We start from the raw sequence: 22813 nt of genomic DNA, 5'->3' as shown, positions 1-22813 counted from the left end.
ACAGAGATTCCGCAAAGAACTACATTCTCAAGAACCTCATTTAAATTTCCAGGTAATTTGTGAAACATAAAGAAATGCCTCAAATAGCTATTAAAAATAACTACAAATATTTCCACTTCACTCTTAAATCCCTTTCTCCAATCCTACGAAAATGTAATTAAAATTCCATGGACCACTTACCTTTGATAAGCTGCTGCACTAATGCACTGTTGGGGCCCTTATCAGTACTGTGCACGATACAGTTAGCTATCCTCGTCAAGTGTCCCATGTAGCCATGTCGTCGTCCTCCCTCAGCCCTGACACGGGGTGAAGGACAAATATTCAGACTCCTGATAGGTTGCAGTGATGATACAGCTTGGTAAATACAGTGAATTTAAGCCATCATTCTAAAAACCGAGGCAGTGAGGATGCGAATCGACAGAAAAGGAGAGCACCCAGATATCACCAGGCTAGGGTGGAGGGGGTGGCAGAAACTGTCTACTCAAAGATTGCACTGTAGCCTCACTCAACAGGACAACGTTTATTCAAATATACAAACAAACTATAATCTTCAATAACATATAATCAAAAAAGGAAAAAACCCAAATATTTCATTGATGTTTAATGTTTCTGTGACTTTCCTTTGTATCTTTTCGTGACACTATTCAGACTTATTTTCAGACTTAAAATCAACAGATCATAGGGAACCGAGGTGAGAATTCTGCTGCTTCATTTGCTAAAAGGCATCAAATGTTAATCACATCAATCAATTAACAGAGCTAATTATCTACTACTGGCATTTCTCAAGTTAAAATATTGGCTGATTTGAGGACTTGGCCAAGATGAGAGGTAGTGAGCTTGTACGTGGCCCACAGGCCACTTGGAACACAGGCAAATAAATGACTCCTCATCCCTTTCCCCCACTTAGTGTCTCATCTTCCCAACTATGATCCGTCTTTACGTGTAGACAGACAGTTCACATCACCATGATTTCTCTGCCCGACTATTTACATGTGTCAGGACTTTAAATTCTATGAAACAAAAGACTTTTGACCACAGGTAGGAGAGAACAAAGTGAAGAGATTTTTGCTTAAAGGGAGAATCTTTCAGATACCACTAAAAAAACATACTAGGCTTGAAGGCACATAAAATACTTGCTAACAATCTTAGAGGGTCTGAGGATACCCAACAGTCAGAAGGCATAAGCTTGGCCTCAGCTGAGTTGCTAAGGCCTCTTAGTTTCACAGTAACATCCCAAGTCCCAAGCGTTCCTTCAGGGCGTCTTCTCAGTCAGACACTACCGTGCTCCCCCAAGCCCACACGGGAACGGAGGCCCACCTGCAAGCTTTTGGCCCAGGGCTCCCTAGGTTCTTTAGGCTTCTGGGGCAAGGGGACATTAGAAAAGCTCTTTCAGGACCCCTTGAGATGGGGGGAAGATTACCAGCCAGGCCTTCAGAGGACGGAGCCCACAGGCAGTAGAAGACACGGAACACCTCGGCACTGGCTGGCTGAGGCAGCAGAGAGGGAGAGAGACCAGTGCGGGCACAGAGGGGCCAGGATGGGGTCAGACACACAACCTCACAGCACCCCCGAAGGAGCTCCGCTTGAAAGAATGTCCCTGAGGTCTACCAAGACTAGCTCGGCCACACTCAAACTACAGGCCACCTTTCAAAGCCCTATCAGCGCTTAGTGAGCAATTTTTAAAAGCCGAATCCCACGAAATGAAGCTGAGACCTCCCGTGAGTTACTTGGCTCTCCGGGGGGCCGCCAGGTAAGGCTGAACAGAGATGCAGAGCAAGAGAACTTGTGGGAAAGGCTCGACTATAAAGGGGCAAGAGACACCTTCCTGCGCTGATGGAAACGCTCCACGTCTTGATTGTGGCGGTTACGCCACTGCATGCACTTGTCGGAATTCCCAGAAATTTATTTAATATATAAAAGGATGAATTTTACCTTACGAGAATTATTCTCCAGTACATCTGACTTAAAAACAAACACAGGCAGCATGCCTTGAGAGCGTGTCCCAAACACTCCCTCTGCCATCTGCTTCAGAATCCATGGGACGCATCAACGCTCCCAGGGCCGTGGAGGGAAATGCCCATTACAGACACCACCCCTCGGCAAAAGGGCCGGGTAACAGAGCTGCTGGCACGGACCCACTAATACTTCAAGTCATCCTGCCCACCACCCAACGGAATTTCCTACAAAGAAAGCACTAGGCAGTCCCCTCTCTAGTTCCACACACAAAGCGCTCTCTTCTACACTGAGGACATGCAGTGACCAGGACACACACACTAAGCTAAATCGCCGTCAGCGAGGACTTGACTTCACAACTCCTGTCATTCAGCTCCACCTTTTTCTCAGAAAAAAAGTCATTCAAAAAGGACCACGAAGTTTCAAAGGCAGCAAGGAGGCAGCGAGCACTCCCAACCCCTAGATTCCCCTCAAGAGGCAGAAAGACAGGGTAACCTAAAAATAAATTCTAAGAAAAATATCTGTTACAACTAAATAATCTGGAAGTCCTGAGAGAACCGTCTATAACTGTAAAGTGGCCTGTACAATGCAGCTATTTCCACTGTTCCCTGTCGATGGCAAGGAGGATATTTTCTTCAAATTAAAACTCAAACTGAATTCCTATGAGAAAATGATTTACTTACTGTTTCTTCTCGTTCATTTCCCAGGCATCAAGTATTCGTTCTATTAACTGACACTTTTGAAAAAGCTGAATAAAAAGGAATATTTCAGTTAACATTTATATTAATGTCAAAGTGTCAAAATTTTAAAGTGAAACAGAATGCTAAGTTATATAGAACAGAGACATGTATAACCCAAACAAGCTAAATATAGCTGTGAATTACTGGCTAAATCGAAAGCAATGTGATGATACATTTACTCGAGGCCCTCAGAACACCACAGGGATTCAAGACAGGATCCGGGCCTCCAGCAGTGCATCTGCTGGGAAACAACAATATTTCACGTACCACTACCAGTGAGCAGCTGACCTAAGGCAAAGCCGGGTGTTATCAGCCATGAAAGATGGGCTCAGAAATACGAAGACTGACAAAATTAAAATGGAATAAAGACAATTATGCCCTGGCAAAAATTTAACTCAGAATCCACAGCAATAGGTGTACTTTTAAAGCGTGAGCAACACTTACTTCTAGATGCATTAACATTATTGCATTCATATCAAAAATCGGTGTAGCCTGCCAAAATTCTGCCAGCCAATGACGAGTGCTGGGGGCTGCATTATCAGAATGTGCAATGCCACTTTGATTCCAATGGCATTTGTCTTCCCCATCTATTTGGTTACTCCAGGCTAGCTTTTCCCATCTCCCAGGTTTGGGAGTAACCCGGTGTAAACTAGAAAAAGTTTCATACAACCAGAGAACTTTAAAGCAAGAAGAAATCTGAAGACTGACTTAGTAATAAAATTGCTTCATATTTAACAAAAGAAAACAGACTCCAAGAAGCAGCTCATTCAACATTGCACAGAACTCACGTCTCCCAACTTTCAGTAATGTATTCAGCACCAGAAACACTAAAACTCTGGCGTACCTAATAATTGTTTAAATGTTTTCTGCAATATTTAAATTTTTATATTTCTTTTAACCTCCAAAATATGTAATCTTCAAATCTATTAATTTTACCAAATAAACAGGCCACTTAGATTTTCTCCTTAAAAGTTCATCTAATGGTTATTTGTCCAGGATTTGATTTACAGAATCATTGGTTAAAGAGCAATGAAGACACGACAATTAAATATTTAGACACTGAAATTTAACCTCATGTCCTTAAACTTCAATTCATTTCACACTTAAGTGGAAAAATGCTATAACCAGGACTGGCAGAAAAAAAAAAAACACCACACAAGCTTACATGTTTCAATAACAAATTGTCGCCAGTGGAGTCTTGATCAGTAATTGTGCTATTTTCTGTGTTTTCAAAAGGACTTGCAAGAATCAGTGCAATACAGATTTCCACTTGTGTATGTAAAAAGTTATTCCACGTGTATTTGAAGAACATGTCCTGCAAACAAAACAAAACAAAACAAGGCTTTCTTTCATTCAGTTACCTCAGTGTTTAAGCCACTACTTTAGTTCATTTACTGCACAGAGACTTAACCAAGTGAAAATGAGGTATTCTTAGCTCAGCAGGACTAATTAAAAGGAACACAAGTTTAATGTAAAGGGGGTTTGAAACACCACTTCATAAACTAAATGCATGGTATTTGCTCATTCAACATGCCAGAATCTGCGTGGAACCTAGTAGAGACCAACAAGAAACACATGAAGAGAAGACAACAGTATGTTTCTCAAAGAGAAACGAACTACCTTTTTATGTTTTCAAAGCAACTAATACAGATACTAAGTTCAGTAAATTTCCCATAACTTTCAAGCAAATTCACGAGAATTTCATTTTGATTCAACAAATATTTAGTGATGGCTTTTGTGCAGGCCATGGTGCTATGTGCAATAGGAGACAGAGAGAGACAAAAATACGGTCCCCAATCTCGAGATGCTCACACCTGAACAAAGAATAGCACTCAGGCATTCCAAACTCAGAACTGTCAGCGAACGGAGCACGAGAGAGGAATGAGAGGCGCTGACGTGTGGATCTCCTGGAAGTACAAGCGTTTTCCAGATTACCTGGAAGGGTAATAGTATCAACAAAAAGGAAAGACGATTCCTAAGAGCAGGAAATGCACAGTTAAAGCAGGTATTCAGGACATCGCTATGTCTGGTCATCTAACCTCAAAATGAAATAGTAATGGTTAATGACCCATTCAGGAGTTTTATCAAATTTGGTATCACTCAAAAGTCGCTCTAAAGATTATTAATAGAATGAATTAACAATAACTGTACTTACTATTAGTAAGATTAAAGTCTAGCAATTGATGACTTCAGGGAGACTCCCAGAGGCAAGAGAAGAAAGTTGAAATATTCCTGGAGTTTTACAGACCAGTCAGAGGGCAGGGCAAAAACTCTGTCTCCAGAGGGCTCCAGTTACGCTACCCAAGAAACCACAATCCTTCAATGCTTCATCTTTCTCCAAAATATTCCTGCTCTCTATGTTCTATACTGACATGTCCCTTAACCCAAAGCTGCAACATAACTAAAATTATCTCAGTGACACCAGGAAGCATAGTGGTATGGCAGATAAAGCATGCATGGGTTTGAAATTGGGGGTGACCTCAAATCTTGGCTCCACCACGTACTAGCCATGGAACATACCCCCTTCTCTGAGCATGATCTGAAAAACATACGCGCTCTCACATAGGGTTTTTCTACTCAGGATCACATAAGAAATGTATAGAAAGTGCACACTCAGTGTCTCTCGTGTGGTGACAAACACCCAGCCCCTCCTGTGAAACACCCCAAATGTACAGTGTGACCAGACGTCATATGAAATGTGCCAAGTGCTCACCCTCGTGCCTTCTGTGCTGTGGAGGGGCAGGACAGACAAGGCAAGGGTGGGCACTGGAGCGGGGTCTGAGGACACCAAGCACAAGCCTTGGAACTGGGGGACTCAGGGGTCAGGAAGTCCAGATAACTGCTGGGCTCCTCCTTTTCCCTTCCACTGACAAGCAGACTAACAGCTGTTTCAAGGAAGAATTTACACTCAAATCAAAAGACCACATACAGTCTCAGATCCATTACACAGATACCGCTCAGTGGAAAGAAGATAAAGGCTTGTCTCTTCGCTGATTATGAAGAGAAACCAGGGCTGTAGCCACAGTCATTTATCTCTAAGACAAGCCCCTGAAGAGGGAGGTCAGACTCACTCTACCGTCTGTGCCAGACTGGGCTTCGAGGGAAAAGCCTATGTCTTAATCATCTTCCAAATTCTCTAATGTGACTCTTACACACAGCAACAATAACTAACTACTGCAAAATTAAAACCATTCAAATTTCATGACACACTCAAGGTACAAACTATATAAAAGATCACTTGTGCTCAGCCCAAGGAAAGTCACCGACACATACTGCACGTTTGTGACGGTCTAACTTGAGTTATATATCAAGGGCAAATGAAAACATCTTTTGGGGGAAATCTTACCAATATGACCCCAATGCTATTGAGCTCCATTAGGTCCCCATTGATACTGCTGGTGTTTGTCTGAAGGAGGCTGGATATCAACCGAATCACATTCAACCGGGTGTTCCCCACGGGAGGGTCCAGCACGCCCCACGTAGTCTTCATCACACTTTTCTGAGGAAGAGAAAGCTTCCCAATTAAATCCAGTTAGGTGAACAAACAAAAAGGGTGCAGGGGTATGTCTAAGCTAGAACACTAGGTGAGCTAACCCTGCAAACAATCTGGCCTGAATCCTAGACCTGGAGGGAAACCCAAAGCTGCCATTGATGTCTTTAAGATACAATGAAATAACCAAGAGGAAACAAAATTAAGTAATTTCCCTAGGCTACAGCTTTTATGAGAAATCCAGCATCCCCCTGCTTCAACATCCCAAACTGGTACTGGAAGAAAGCAGAAAGCTATGGAAGTTCATGAAAAAGAAGCGCAATACTTGAAACCTGACCAGAAGTCAAACAAACTACGACAAGTTACGAGTGGTTCTGGAACACGGTCCTCCATCTTTGCCAAATCTGTGATAAAAATGCAAACTCAGAAGTTGCCCCTGGATCATAACCTTGAAACAGGATCAATCTTAAACCTGTTCTTGTCTATAAAAGGAAGTTTCTATACTTTGAAATCACCAAAGACAGACCCAGACATCTGAGACTTTCCGAAGTGTTGACAGGAAAGGTGAGGAGCCACCCCCTCGCGGCGAGGCAGCCCTCCTCACTGGCCCCAGCCACGCCAGCGCGCTCACACCCTCCCGCTCCCCTCCACGCTCCACGGACTGCAAGGCTCACGGCTCTACTCCAGGTGAGACAGCTCTAATGAAAAGACATTTTCAAAAGCTTCGTGGACCTACTCACACACCGCCTCATCAGCAAAACCAGGTAAACTGAACTCACTCAGTCCTAGCAGTAAGAGAGAGGAAGTCCAAACAAGACACTGCCCTACTTTTGAATGAGGGCCGAGAAGAACACACATGTGAGAATCCATGTTAGGTGCTGCCTTTGTGTCCACCGAGAAAGACGACGAGTAGGCCATCTAGGTCACAGACCAGGGGCACTTAGCACACACCCTCCTCTCTCAGATCCTGCTCCTCCTCCAGCCTCCACTTGTTATGTTCCCTCCTCGTCTCCTCAATAAATCTTTTCTTCTTCTTTCCTCACTCTCCCATTCTTCTTCCTAGGTCTGGCAGGAAGGACCAACAGGGGCACTTTCCCTGAGGGCAAACACCCAACACAGGCTGAACACACCTAAGACAACACGGCACAGGTGGGACCACGACTGGCTCACTGGTAGCATCTGAAGAGACAATCTGGAAGCTGAACTAGATTCCCTTGGTAATGGACATAAATTATTCTGTGCTCTCCCCGCATAAAAAGGTTAAACAAACAGAAAACATCTCATTCAGAAGGGAGAAACTAGCATACTCAAGTCCCAATAATGCACCCAGCAGGTGCCGCCGAGATACAGACAACAGCTAGGAGCCCGGTCCAATGTAGAGGGCGGGAGGAACAGGGAAAGGGCAAGAGCTGGTGCCGGCCGCAGAACCCTCAGGGACTGCCTTCCACCTCCACCTCCACCTCCACACGGAAGGGCCTCCAGCCCAATCTCCACCTCCGCACCACTCCGAGGGAAGGCCGGAGCAGCCGCAGGACCCCTCCCGCACCGTGGGGAGCCCTCTTTGCAGGTCTTCCCTGTCGGCTATCTGGGCTTTCAGTGGCCTGCCTGAGTGAAGAGGCATTTTAGATTAGCACAGGGACGCTCCCTACAGAAAAACTGACACTCCGACTCACATTCAACCGACTGCTTCTTACATACGGCATCTGTCCCTCAGCCTGCCCCACTGCCCCAGCTCTGAGTGAGACAGCTCCATTTCACACATCAGCTCCCAAATATGAATCGGACTTCAAAGATGCGAAAATAACAGGCTAGGAGAAGAAAACTGTTTATTTTACTGGCATATAAGTACCAGAACTTATAGAAAGGAAGAATAAAAAGCTGAGTTTCCTAAGCAGATAAAAACTTGCCTAATTTTAATTCTACCCCATTCATCAATTTAGACACTATATATAGATAAAAGGCAATTAAAAACTAGCTCAAAAGCAATAAAACCAAGTGGCAGTGTACTTTTTAACACATTTTGTACAAGCTGGTCACAGCCGGGTCTATTACTCACAAGGTTCACATACTTTCTGCTTACATCCCATCTTTGAGCTGGTCAGCCATGCTCAAGATAGCCGCCCTACCTTGGGTGGCTCAAGCAGGAGTTCATGAAAAGATCCAAGTCTTCCTCGGATGGCTTCTAGAACACTCTTGTTGACCGAACAAGCAGAATGACTCATGCCTGGTGGGCAGATCTCTATATGGCCTTCAAATCTTGAAACAAAGCAAGTTAATTTTACTTATTATAGTTTCAAAACAAATCATTCAAGATGCTCCACAGCACGTAGATATATACATAAGAGCCATCCAAATACATAATGACTGTACCAACATCTCTGGAGGGCGAGGAAGAGAGTGTAACAAAATCTCAATGAGGATCAGTCAACATGACCTGGAATCCAAAGGCCCCCAGGGTCAGGAGAGAAACTCTACTAGATTTCTTGACGTTCTCCTAACACTTCTAACTCCTTATACCTATTACACTAACAGCAGGTCTCTAACCAGAACATCTGGAAAGCAAAAGGAGATCTGATCCTTGAATTACAGGCACACCATACTACCTGCCTGTGAGATGTTAATAATAAACAGGCCTGTATTTGTTCCATACAGTTTTTCTTGGGTAATCAACACTGTTTCCTATTTAAAAGGCTTAAATTACTTTTTAACATAAAGCTCAATCTATACTCATCACACTCTACTCCTTACAGGAAAACAATTACGAGTGGAAAGAGACTCCCACATCTCAACTGGTGTGAGCACAGGGACAAAGGGTTCTCAGAGTCGGGGAAGGGAGGACCCCAGGAGGGAGAAGCCCAAGAATGCGGGTGTGCAGTTCAAATCAAAAGCTCCACTGAGAGCGGAGCGTCCTCTCGGCATCAGGGCTAACAAGTGGTTACCAACGTAGCTGCTGAAGGGAGACTGTCCGAGCCCAAACCCTGGCCTTCACTCCCCAGTTACTCACTCTACTATGGATGATGGGAACTTGAGAAGGTCTCTCCCAGGACTGCTGTGAGGATCATGCTAATGTAGACAAAGGACTGAGAACTGGGCCTGGCCTACAGCCAACACCCAGAGAGCGACTGTTACAACTGCTACTTGAAAACGTTCCACAGGCATAAGTGATCTCTAAGAGCTGCATGTAACAGCATTTGGAAACTCGATTACTGGAAAAAGGGGAAGCAGAAAGGCCTTTGCTTTGATTGTGGTGCTTTTTAATGTGTAGGGGTTTTAATAATTTATGTGGCCAAATATAGCTTTCTTCATTAGTTTCTGTCCAGGGAGCCATGCTAGAATGTTCTTTACAATCCCATAATTCTATGAGTATTTCCATATTATTCCTAAGTATTTTTAACTCATCTGGATTTCCCCCCCAGGGGAAGATTCACCCTAAGCTAAGATCTATGCCAATGTTCCTCCTTTTTTCTTCTTTTCCCCTGCCAAAGCCCCAGTAGATAGTTGTGTATAGTTCTAAGTTCTTCTGGTTCTCTTATGTGAGCTGCCGCCACAGCATGGCTACTGACAGACAAGTGGTGGAGTTCTCTGCCTGGGAACTCAACCCAGGCTGCCAATGCAGAGTGAAACTTTAAGCGCAAGGCCATCAGGGCTGGTTCTGAAATTTATTTTTATGTAAAACAGGTATAGACATGATATTTTTTTTCCCAAGTGGTGAGTCACTTTCTAAGCCACATTTATAGAACAATCTGCCTTTCCCCATTTACACAAAAACCATATGAAACCACACACCAAAATTCCTTAATCATTCATAGAAATTTTGGGTTTTTGTTCATCTAATAAATATTTAGTGAGCATCGATTTATGTACCAGCCCTGACTGAGGTACTATAGTCAATATCCACGGTGTTTAACAAGACTGCCAATGGTATCACACTGCCATATTTCTTATAACAATGATGCACCGTAATATGCAGGAGGCAACTTAATCATTGCTCTTGCTCAATATTTCTTGGCTAGTCTCACATTTTTATTCTTCCAAAAATACATAAGAATTCGCCAAATCACAAACAAAAGACACGTTATTCCAAGTGGAGCTTTATTAAACTTAGATTTGGAAAGGCACAAGAAGTGACGGGGGTTTCTGTCTCAGGAGTCCACTGCCTTTGGTGGTAACAGCAATCTACCGTCCAACATACCACATCTTCTTTACCTAGTCACTGGTTAAAGGACACTTTTGTTGTTTACAGTTTGAGGTGACTACGAATAAAAGTAACAAACATTCACTTACAAGTTTTTAATGTGACAGTTTTTATTTCGCTCAGGTAAATATCTAAGAGACTGCTGGCAAATACAACTATCTGTTTAACTTCCTAAGAAACTGCCACATGTTTTCAGAAAGTGGCTACATGGCTTCGCATTCCCCACAGTTACGTGTGAGACTTCCACTCGCTCCCCGTCGTCTCTCTTTTTTGTTTGCTTTAGCTATGTAGTGGGCTGACTGATGGCCCCCCAAAAAGATATGTCCACACCCTAGTCTGCAGAGCCTGTGAATGTTACCTTATTTGAAGAAGTAATTAATTAAGGATCCTGAGATGAGGAGACTATCCTGGTTTATCCATGTGGGCCCTAAATGCCATCACAAGTGTTCTTATCAGAGAGCGGAGAGACACAGCAGAGAAGGCGATGCGTAGATGAAGCAGAGAGAGAGGTGGCCCAAGGCACGGAATGCCAGCAGCCAGCAGAAGCTGGAAGAGGCAAAAGGAGGAGTCTCCTCGGGTGCCTCTGGAGAGGGCAGCATTGTGTCCCCTTGATCTGGGACTTCTGGCATTCAGACTATGAGAGAACAGATTTCTGTCCTTTAAAGTCAGGGTTTGCAGTAATTTATTACAGCAGCCACAGGAAACAAATACAAGTTGTTCAAAAGATGTGCAGTGGCATCTCAATGTAGTTTTAACCTGAATTTCACTAATGACAAATGACGTTGGCCATTTTTCCATATATTTATTTGCTACAAATATATACATACACATTTTATTAAGTGACTGCTCAAATCCTTTGATTTCTTAAAAACTGGATTCTTTTTCTTGTTACTAGATTTTGAGTGTTCTTTACATATCTGGACATCGTTTCGTTGACACACAATTTAAAAATATTTTCCGGCAGTCTGTGGCTTGCCTTTTCATTTTCTTAATAGTCCTTCAAAGAATAAAACTGAAAATTTTAATGTAGTCTGAGTTGTCAACTTCTCTTTTATGGACCAGGCCTTGGTGATGCAGCTGAGAAATCTCGGCCTAATCCTAGGTCACAGATTTTCTCCTAGAACTTCTATAGTTTGGGGATTAACAGTTAGTCCCATGTTCCACTTCATTTTTGCACAATATGCAAGGTACATATCCAGGTCTAGTGTTCTGCAGATGAACGTTCCAGCCCATTTGCTGAAAAGGCTATCCTTTCTTCACTCAACTGCCTCCACATCTCTGTCAAAACCAAGTCACCATGTATGTGTGGGTCTACTTCTGGACTCTACTATTCCAGTAATCTATAGTCTATCCTTTCTCTAATACCAACTGTCCGGCAGCTTTAAATCAGAGTGTCAGTACTCCAAGTTTGTTTTTCCCTTTCAAAATTGTTTTGGCTATTATATTTCCTTTGAATTTCCACGTAAATTTTAGAATTAGCTTTATTTCTACAAAAAAATCCTGCTTGGATTTTAATTGAAATTATATTGAATCTCCAGATTAGTTTGGGAAGAAGTAACATCTCAACAATATTGAGTCTTCTAATCCACGAACATGGCATCTCTCTCCATTTGTTTAGGTCATCTTTGATTTCATCAGAATTCAATAGTTTTCAGCATTAAACCCTGCATGCATTTTGTTAAGACTTACATCTAAGTACTTCCTTTTTTATGTGCTATAGTAAACGGCACTTTATAAAAACTCCAAATTCCAACTATGTGTTGCTAGTATAAAGAAATGCAACTAATTTTTGCATATTGACCTTACGTTCTGCAATCTTGCTAAACTTCCTTGTTAGTTCTAGGAGTGTTTTGTATATTCTCTAGGATTTTCTATGAAGATAATCCTGACATCTGTGGACAGATTGAGTGTTATTCTTCCTTCCCAATCTGGAAGGTGTTTCTTTCTTTCCCACCTTACTGCACGGACTACGACCTCCAGATTGAGGGTGAACAGACAGGTGATAGCGAATATTCTTGCCACGTTGCCTGATTTTAGGGGACATCATTTCAGTCTTTGACCATTAAGAATGATGTCAGCTATAGGTTTTCTTTTTAAAAGAGGGCTTATCAGTTTCCAAGTTCCTCTCTATTACTAATTTACTGAGAGGTTTTATTATAAATAAATCTAATGAAGTGATCACAGGGTTCTTCTTCTTTAATCTGACATGAGTTACACCGATTTTTATAGGGTTGTTTTATGTTCACAGCAAAATGGAGGGGAAGGTACAGAGACTGCCCGTACACCCCTCCCCACACACACGCACAGCCTCCCCCATCATCACCATTCCCCACTAGGGTGGTACATTTGCTATAACCTATGCATCGACATGGCTACATCATAATCATCTAAAGTCTGCAGTTTACATTAGGGCTCACACTTGGTGCTGGACATTCTGTGGGTTTGAACAAATGTATAATGACGCGTCTCCATCGTTATGGTATCATACAGAGCAGTTTTACTGCCCTAAAAGTCACCTGTGCCCTGCCTACTCATCTCATCCCCCTCACCTCCTACTGATCTTTTGACTGTCTCTATAGTTTTGCCTTTTCCAGAATGTCATCCAGTTGGGACCATGCTGTATGTGGCCTTTTCAGATAGGCTTCTTTCACTTAGTAATATGCATCTGGGTTTCCCCTATGTCTTTTCATGACTTGAGAGCTCCTTCTTTTTAGTGCTGAGTAGTATTTCATTGTCTGGATGGCCCACAGTTTATTTATCCGCTCACCTATGGAAGGACACCTTGGCTGCTTCCAAGGTCTGGCAAGTATAGCTAAAGCTGCTGTAAGCATCCATGTGCAGGTTTTTGTGTGGACATAAGTTTTCCACTCCTTTGGGTAAATACCAAGGAGCACAACTGCTGGATTGTACAGTAAGAGTATGTTTAGTTTTGTAAGAAACTGCCAAACTGTCTTCCACAGTGCCTGGACCATTTTGCATCCCCACCAGTAATGATGGAGAGCTCCTGCTGCCCCACAACCTCACCAGCATTTGGTGGTGTCAGTGTTAACGTCTGAAAGATGAAGGAGCCTTGCATTCCCAAGATAAACCATACTTGGTCCTGATATATTATTATTTTAACATATTGCTGAATTTGCTAATATCTTCTTGAAGAATTTTGCATCTAAGCTCTTGTGGAATCTTACTGTGTGGCTTTCTTTCCTATAATGATTTTGTCTAGTTTCAAAGTAATGCTGGCCTCATGAGATGGAAAGTGTTGTCTTCTATATTCTGATAGACACCTCCCATCTGTGGCAGAATTCACCAATGAAGCTAATCCTAGCTGAGAATTTTCTTTGTTGGGAAGCTTTTAAATCTGAATTAAATTTCTCCAATGGATTTAAGACTGTTCAGGCTACTTTTCTCAGTAAGCTTTGGTAGTTTTATGCCTTTAAGGAAGTTGTCCATTTCAGCTGAAGTGCTGAAATTGTTTAATGAGTCGTTTGTAGTACTTTTATTCTTCTTTCAACGTCTACAGGGAATGTAGTCATGTCCCCCTCTTTCATTCCTGTTATTTATCATCTGTGTCTTTTCTACTTTTTTCTTCACCATTATGCCCAGAGATTTATCACTTTTATTAATCTTTTCAAAGAAACAGCTGTTAGTTTCACTGATTTTCTGTACTGTTTTTCTCCTCTCAATCTCTTTGATTTCGCTCTTAATTTTAGTATTTCTTTCTTTCTGATTGCTTTGGGTTTAATTTGCTCATCTTTCACTAGTTTCTTATGGTGGGAGCTTAGATCATTGACACGAGCTTTCTGTTCCCTTTCTAACAGTAACATTCAATGCCATAAATTTACCTCTACTGCTTTTAACTACATTCCACAAATTCTGACACGCTGTTTCCATTGTCAGTTCAAAATATTTTCTTGTTTTCTTGTCATTTCCTCTTTGACGCTTGGGGTTATTTAGAAGTGTGCCACTTCATTTGCAAACATTTGGGGATATTCCAGAAATCTTTACGGATTTCTAGTTTAAATTCATTATGGTCTGAATACATACTTTGTATGATTTTTTATTATTTTAATTTGTTAAGGTTTGTTTTATGGCTGAGAACCTGGTCTATCTTGGTAAAAGTTCCATGTGCACTTGAAAAAATGTATATTCTGCTGTTGTTAAGGGGAATGTTCTGAAAGTGTCAATTAGGTCAATGGACTGCTGGTGTTGTGCAAGTATTCTGTATTCTTACTGATTTTCTGTCTGTCATGTCGATTTCTATTAGAAGTTTTAGATTTACAGAAAAATTGCAAAGATAATACAGAGTTCCCATATACCCATGCCCAGTTTCCCCTATTATTAATATCTTACATTAGGATAGATACATCTGTCACAATTAATGAACAATATTGATACATGAAATCCATACTGTATCCGGATCTCCTCAGTCTGTACCCAGAGGGTTCTCTCCATTCCAGAATCCGATCCAAGACACTGCATTACATTCAGTGTCGCGTCTCCTTAGCCTCCTCTTGGTCACGATAGTCACTCAGACTTTACTGACCAGGTATTTTGCAGAATGTCCCTCAGTTGGGATTTACCTTATGCCTTGGGATTTACCTTATGCCTTCCTCAAGCTCACGGGTCATTGGGAGGAAGACCACACAGGTTAAAATGCCATTTCGTGACATTACCTCAAGGTTACGTACTAGCAACACAACTTATCGCTGGCTCTTGACCGTGATTATCTGGCTGAGGAGGTGTTTGTCAGGGCTCTCTGTCAAACCTGACCAAGTTTTATTTTCTCTTCCCATACCTTACTCTTTGGAAGGAAGTCACGATGTGCGCGATGCACTTAAAGCGTGGGGAGTTGTACGCTTCCTCCTCGAGGAGAAGCATCTACAGGAACCATGTGCAATTCTGCCCGAGAGATCTCTCTTCGCCCCATTTAGTTGTTCAACCATTTACTTACATCAGTATGGACTTACAGATATTTTACACTCGGGTTATAAAACTGCTTTATTTTATTGTGCAAACTATTCCAGCTTTGGCCAATGGGAGCTCTTTCAGCTTGCTCCTGTGTCCCTCTGACATACCCCCTTGTTGTGAGTTGTAACTTTTCGGCTTAACTCTTCATATTTCAATATGAGTAATTTCTAACGTCATACAACTGATTCTTTCCTCAACTAAGTCAAAGTTTACCAAGAAGAAGCCCAAAAGCATTATTCATTTCTGCTGTTTTTCATTTCTAGCATTTCCATATGATCCATCTCTCTGCTAACATTTCCCATTTGTTCACATACTGTCCACTTTTTCCACAAGCCTTTAACATATTAACCATAGTTATTCTAAATTCCCTGTCACAAAATTTCAACATTTTGGAGTCTAGTTCTACTGATTGCTTTTTCTTTTTAGAGTTTGTTGGGGGTCTTTTTATCTTGCTTCTTTGTCTTGCAATTTTTGGTTGAAAGATGGACATCCTGTGTGGGAAAAGTAGAAACTGATGTAAACAGCATCTACATCTGGAATGGACACATCCCTTTTTTTCTAGGTGTTTCGTGTGGGGTTTGAATCAATCTATATCAGTTGGTAAATGAGCTAGGGTGGGTTTTGTTGTTGCCATGACTGAATGATCTCCCTCAGTATGCAAAAGACTTCAAATCCGTCTCTAGTTACTTTGTATTTATAGCTAGGGCTGAGTTGCCAATTTTTCTCAAGGTCTGCTCCACCTTAGCTCAAGTTCTCCCTGTGAGCTTGCTGCTGCACCTGGAGAGCCCCCTTCCCACACCAGCCTGTCCTCCATCAGCAGACTGCTGCTGTTCCTCGATGCTCGGAGGCCTGGACAGGGATGTGTAGAGAGGGATGAGAGGAGAGAACTGCTCCGTTGTTTTCGTTCAGCCTCAGTCTCTGGCAGACGAAGTGTCCCCGGGTTTCAGGGGTGGGGCCTTCTCAGTGATCCTGCCCTTACCTCAGTGGCAGGCGATCTCTAACAGTCTAGGCCCAGAATGTGTCCCTGCCTCTCTCATGGGATAGAGGGTTTTCTCTGGTCCCTTCATCTCACCGCACACGGTTTTCACCGGTGTCTTCAAGGTTACAGCGTTTGCCACCCTTTCCTCAGTGGCTTAAGAGTTTTGTTCAGTAGCGGCCAAGAATGGAGGACCGTGGAGGGGGGAAATCATGCATGTCCCCCAAAGGCTGCAGCTCCACTTCCTCAGGCCTATTCTGCAAGGGAAGCTTGCTCTAGTTTCTCGCCCTGCCACCAGCATTTCCCGAGAAGGGCTAGCAGGTGTGTACAAATTACCCTTGTGACTATAGATCTCAGAGCTTCTTTGTTCTCCTGGCCCTGTAAGGTGCTCTGAGCATTGCATAACCTACTATTTTTCTACATTTATAAAAGAGATATCTGAACTACAATTTTATCAAGGTGAAAAAAATCTAATTTTTTCAAGATGAAAAATAAACTATATATGAAAGTACCAGTTCCTCAGTATAAGAACTAATACACACTAATTTACTCCTTCTCCTTATTTCTTGAGTTTTGTTAAAATAATCTGGAATTTATTTGCTTTTTTCGAAATGTGACTTTTCAATTATTCATTCTTAACATTTAACTTTCACGGTCATATTAATTTTCACATCCCTAACCATTTCATTATCTTTTATCAATATATCTCCTCTTCTTAAGTCCTTTATTCTAACTTATTTTCTGTCTGGCTTTGGTAAAGTGCATCTTTAAGTACTTCACCCCAGGGACAGGACAGACAGAACACTGAGGTCTACTGTGCTTGCAAATGCCCCTTCTGCCCTCACACATCAACAATAGTATTTCAGGGTCACAATTCTGCCGTGCTTTTCAGGATTTATTTAGCTTTACAAACGAGATGTCCAGCAATCTGATTTGCTTTGTAGTTAACCCAATTTTTCTCATCTAGATACTTTTAAGATTTACCCTTTATCCTTGGGATTCAGAAATCTCATCAGGATAAGGCTAAGATCTGAGCCCCCACTGTCTTTTTTAAAATTTAATCTTGCTTAGTATTTGATAAAGCTTTCTGGTCTTCGGGCAAGTTCCTTCTGGTCAGAAATTTCCTTCTATTGTTTCTTTTATTGTTTTATAGTCTCTGTTTGCTCTAAGTTGTACAATTGTGGTTTCTTTTTTCCTCTTCCACAGGCAAAAAAGTATCCTTTTTCTCAGATTTATTCCTTTCTCAAGTCAAGGTAGTTGATGCAAACCTCAGAGCATCACTTCATGTGCTGTTAAACCATTTTAGGAGATGGTGTAATTGCCCTGCAGCATGAGTAGCAAGATGACAGTCTTGAACCATTTGATTAACACTTCAAGTTACTGGCTACATTATTTAAAATATGATTTACCACGGAAAACATAGACACAATCCCAAAATTACAACATACTTGAAGCAGTGCGGCCATACTGCCCTTCCATTATCCCTAACCAAAGATTAAACCAACCAGGAACAGAGATCAGGAATCTGGGAAGCAGGGGTTGGTAAGGTTGTGTTCACTATTTTGCTAGAAACCAAAATGACATCATTCAAAGCAAATCCAGAAATCTTGGACGGCCAGAGTCTTCATATGCTGACAGCAGACCTCTTCCATCCTCTTCTTCATGCCCTCTGGTTTACTGAATGGATCCAATAGTGAGTAAGAAAATACAAATTCTAATCTCAAAACCACGCACTCCTGGAGTGCTGACATATACATATTGCTTCAAATTCTCATGCTCCAGGAAATAATCAGAAAACTCTGACAATTAGTAAGTAAATTGGCAGTGGACATAAACTGTAAAGAATAACATGACAGGGGCCGCCCCCGTGGCCGAGTGGTTAAGTCTGCGCACTCCACTTCGGATCCTGGGCGCGGACACAGTACCACTCATCAAGCCACGCTCAGGCGGAGTCCCACGTGCCACAACTAGAAGGACTCACAACTAAAATATACAACTCTGTAATGGGGGAGCTTTGGGGAGAAGGAAAAATTTAAAAAAAAGGAATAACATGACAAACATTAAACGGCTGGTCCAGGGGCACACACATGGGACAAAGAGACTACATTTCTGATTCTGAAACACTTAGCACAAATTTTTCCTTAAAGCCTCAAGCCACCTGCCCATCCATTTGAAAGTAGCCTCAAAACTGCAGCGCCCCTACATGAGGAACCCTGAAAACACCATGTGAAGCCTCAAGTCAGCATGTGCAGGAAAGTATCACAAGACGGAAGAGTCCCTCAGTCGCCACTTGGAGGAGACCAGGAGGAACACCTATTTTCTATTTTTGTAAGCAAGAAATAAGCTTCTCTCATGTTTGAGCCATTATACAGCTTTCTGATTTGTTTATTATGGCTCTTATTATAGTAGCATTTCCTTTAACCACTACAAAAACCCAAATGACTAGAATCCAAATACTGCCAATAAATAGTGCTTACCAACCATATTTTTCAACAGCATCCCTATGTACCACACTCACCTAAAGCTAACTTATAGTTTATACAGCAGGAAAAGAGTCAGCAGCTGAAATTCAAGGGCAGGGTATTGTAGCTTATCAACCAACAACCTAACTCTCAGCTTTTAAAAACTCTAGAAGGAAAACAAATGGCTCATTTTAGGAGATAAAAGGAAAGCTTACGTTGGTCGTCGCGTCTCAAGTAAAGTCAGCAATATCTGGATTGCACTGACTATGGCTGATTCGTTTTTCTCCTTGTGGAAAATATTTGATAGAAGCTGCTCTATAATTTCTTGCCTAGGGAAAGAAATCAATAGTCACATGCTAACTGTAATATCATTTAACAGTAACAACTTCAGAGAAAAAGACCATGTGCCAGTAAGACGAGTATTACACAAGAGTTCAACCTCACTTGGGCGTAGATGTTTTACTTAAAAATATTTTATTTTTAATACATTTATTAAAGTAGACAAGCAATCCTGCTTATTATGAATGTAACACTCCCATACATATATTCCTACCCTCTCCCCTCAGCGAAATCATCTGGGCCTGCTTGCCTTTGCCAATCTTGTTGACACTCAGACCAGGGTGGTGGGGGTGGTGATGGTAGCTGGGGGTGGTAATTATGACTTAGAACTCTTGACCTCACAAAAGAGGAGGCATTTTTCAAAAGTGCTAATTAAAATCCATAAATGTTTTCCCACAAAGACATTAACGTATAATCAACAAAGATCTAAAACAGGTAAAAGAGAAGGCCAACTGTTACAGTTTACTCTACAATTAAAATTCGGTAAATCAAAATAATACCGTAGCAATAAACTGGATTTGAATAAACAATTGCCCAAAAAGTATCCTCCAGAGGCTCTTCCCATTGCACCACTACCGTACAGATGCAAAGTCACAATTAACCTAAGACACAGGGGCACCTGTTAGGTAAATTTACACAGACATTCTCAAGGAAAACCTCAGTTTCTTAGGATCTCAGTAATTTTTAGAATCTATGCAGATTAAGAAATGGAATCTCCCTTACATATTATATGACATACAGCCAGGCTGTCCCTGTTTCTCAACTGGCAGAGACGGCAGTCATCCCAAGGTACAGCTGTGCTCACCGGATCCTAACACCATCCCTGACCGCCCCCTGCCAGGCTAAGGAAGCAAGTAGGAGAGAATCTCTTTCTATTCGGGTGAAGCAAATAAAACTGGTATCTAACTAACTTCAGAGGATCCCCTTGCAGGAAGGCGCTTTCCAGTGCTCCCAGAGCAGCACTCAAAGTGCTTGTGAGGCCTCTGCCCAAAGAAGCACCGTGAAACACACAGCACAGCACTGAGCACACAGCAGTTCACAGAATAAACGTTAGGTTTGGGATTGAGCTCCGGAAAACAAATGGCCTTTTACAGCAAATACGTATATTCCTCAAACAGCAGCCTCAGTCCAGGTAGAGGGTCCCGACACAGCAGCATCTGCAGATGTCCACCTTCTCAATCCATCGTAGTATTCTTACTTATCAGAGAGCGGTCTCATACCCTCATAAATACTGATGCCCAAAGGGACTGGCTAACAAAGAGGTCCTCACTGTCTCCTGGCTGCATCAAACTGGAAGTGTACTGGAACCATGAAAGCATTTTACTAGTAGACAAAACGATAAAATAATCAGCAAAAATTTGATGGTCAAGATGCAACACAGTAGCTGAGCCATATTCTGAGTCTTACCTAAACATACAAATATCACCAAATACAGAAGAAATCATAAACTGAAGGACTGAGCTTATCAAACAGGATAAAAATATTTCTCCATATTCTTTAAATAAGGCATTTACTTACATGCGAGAGAAAATATATTCACTTTCACATTAAAAAAAGAACGGAGTTCTTGGCGGAGCACCAAGACACGAGCTGTTCCGCCTGGAGCACGCAGGGTCTCCAGCCAAGGTCTCCTCTGAGGCCATGGCTCACCCTCATTTGCTTTTGTTTTTTCTAGGCAGCCAGAGGAGAGGCTCACTGCTATAAACTAAGTGGCTCAACTGGCATCAAACCCCAACTCATTCTAAGCTCATTAGTATCAAGAACTTAGAGCTGCACAGTCCAACGCTCTCTAACAGAACCGTTTTTAAAGGAATTTTTGAACTTCAAAATTCTCCACAGAGCCACTAAACGGACTACATTCCATTTAAGCCCAGCCTGCCTCCCAAGCTGCTACTCACTACCTGACACTCAATCTGCTTTCTCCAAGACCTTCTGGGACGCCACCCGTCTTTACCTTCTCTTTAACCTCAACTCATCTCTTTAAGTTCCAAAAAGAGTTAGGTAATCTGTTTGTATACTATGTATTGCCAGTAGATTGACCTAATAATACATTGCTGTATTATTAGATAATAACTTAGAAAATATATAGATATTATATATTACATAATATAGCAAATATATGTAAGATGCTACTATGATTAATAAAAGTCTACAAAGCTTATAGACGCCATTGTCACTGTGTATTTTCTCAATCAACAGCTACTAAAAGAACCACCATAATGCCTGATATTCAAAGGGCTTGGCTCTCCTTCTCAAGAAGAGCGTGGGGAGAAGCACTATGACAGACGAAGTCCCCCCACACTAAGCGCGGGAAGGTTGAACTCAGTGACATCATGGGGCTCCTGACCCATCAGGTCCATGTATCTGAAGAAATTTACTCCAACTAAGAGTTAATGATGCCAATTCTGAGCATGCACCCATCTGCAGCAAGTGACAGTTGCCTGATCCGGGACTAAAGACAGCCTAACTCTGACAGCTAGCATCTAGAAAGGCTCCACATTCGGTTGACACCGAGTTGTGTGAAGAGGGCCGCATGGCGCTAAGGGCCTCGGGGATGGCCACCGAGCTGCCTGACGTCCACGGTGGCCGGCACTGTCTACGGGGGGAGTCGTTCACCACATGTTGCCACTGAGCACTCAAAATGTCACTAGTCTGAATCGATCTGTCCTAAGTGTAAAATACACGCTGGATTTCTAAAACTCTGTACAAAGAAAAGAATGCAAAATATCTCAATAATTTTTAAGTGAACATATGTTGAAATATTTTCTATCTATTAGATTAAATACAATATATTATGAAAATTAACTTCACCTATTCTTTAATGTGGCGACTATAAAATTTAAAATTATGTGTGACGTTTATTACATTTCTATTGGACAGTGCTGTCATGAACCATATGAAATTGCTGATATTCAACATTTTTTTAACCTACTCAAATGCCAGTTTTACATGGTTCAACCTAATACTACCACAATTATTAGTATTTGAATGTGGAATGTCTTCTATGTTACAAAAGGAATACATGTCATACCGCCAAGAATAACTGAAGTGAGGCAGGTAAAATGACGTTTTACTCAGAAGCTGATAATCTCTTTTAAGTTTGGCAATTTTGGAGAACTAGTCAACTCCTTTCTATTCTACAATACACACAACTTGACTTCTCAGAAGACGGAGTTTAAAACAAGATCCTTGTCTCTAATCTGTTCCCTCCTTGTCTCACACTTGCCAAGTAAGTAATACACACAAATGTTTTATTTTAATAAATGGGCATTCCAGGTAGTTAAGCCAAAAGATGCCAAACGAGCTTCAATATACAGGAGGACTAAGGACTCACAAAGTCATTAAAAATAACGACAGTAGCAATAAACTGAAGCAAGACTGGCATTTGTACTTAACAATTCTAACTGTGTGTACTCTCTCCACTTATTCATCCAGTGGGGAAATGCCCGATTTCCTTTACTAAAATAACTTTCAGCTGTATAGACGCAGGTCAAATGTATGCCCACGCTTGATGGTAAATACTCTTTCTGAAAATGTGTGAATCCAGAAAAACGAGTACACGGAGGTTGGCCATTCACAAATGTCAAAAGAGCACATCATTCTGCAGCTGTCTTCTACATAAACATGCGATGGCTATTCATAAGAAATTGTCTAAAAATAAGGGCAGAAGCAGTACAAAGAAATGAAACATAC

The 22813-nt window shown here is 41.8% G+C and overlaps 1 protein-coding gene across 29 annotated transcripts in view; it reads right to left on the bottom strand.

The window, feature by feature from the left end:
- Window positions 1–22813, bottom strand: part of PPP6R3 (protein phosphatase 6 regulatory subunit 3) — a 146562-nt gene that overhangs the window by 41181 nt on the left and 82568 nt on the right. For all 29 annotated transcript variants that reach the window (XM_070488300.1, XM_014861615.3, XM_070488302.1 and 26 more), the window contains 6 exons: window positions 18997–19110; window positions 8310–8439; window positions 6040–6192; window positions 3859–4008; window positions 2637–2701; window positions 181–296 (listed from right to left, as the gene is read on the bottom strand). In XM_070488300.1, coding sequence (XP_070344401.1) covers window positions 181–296; window positions 2637–2701; window positions 3859–4008; window positions 6040–6192; window positions 8310–8439; window positions 18997–19110 — 728 coding nt within the window. The remainder of the gene's footprint in view (window positions 1–180; window positions 297–2636; window positions 2702–3858; window positions 4009–6039; window positions 6193–8309; window positions 8440–18996; window positions 19111–22813) is intronic.

This window comes from Equus asinus, chromosome 17 (assembly GCF_041296235.1).
Source record: "Equus asinus isolate D_3611 breed Donkey chromosome 17, EquAss-T2T_v2, whole genome shotgun sequence".
In the NCBI taxonomy this organism is placed as follows: Eukaryota; Metazoa; Chordata; class Mammalia; order Perissodactyla; family Equidae; genus Equus; species Equus asinus.
This window is presented reverse-complemented; position numbering and strand designations above follow the sequence as displayed.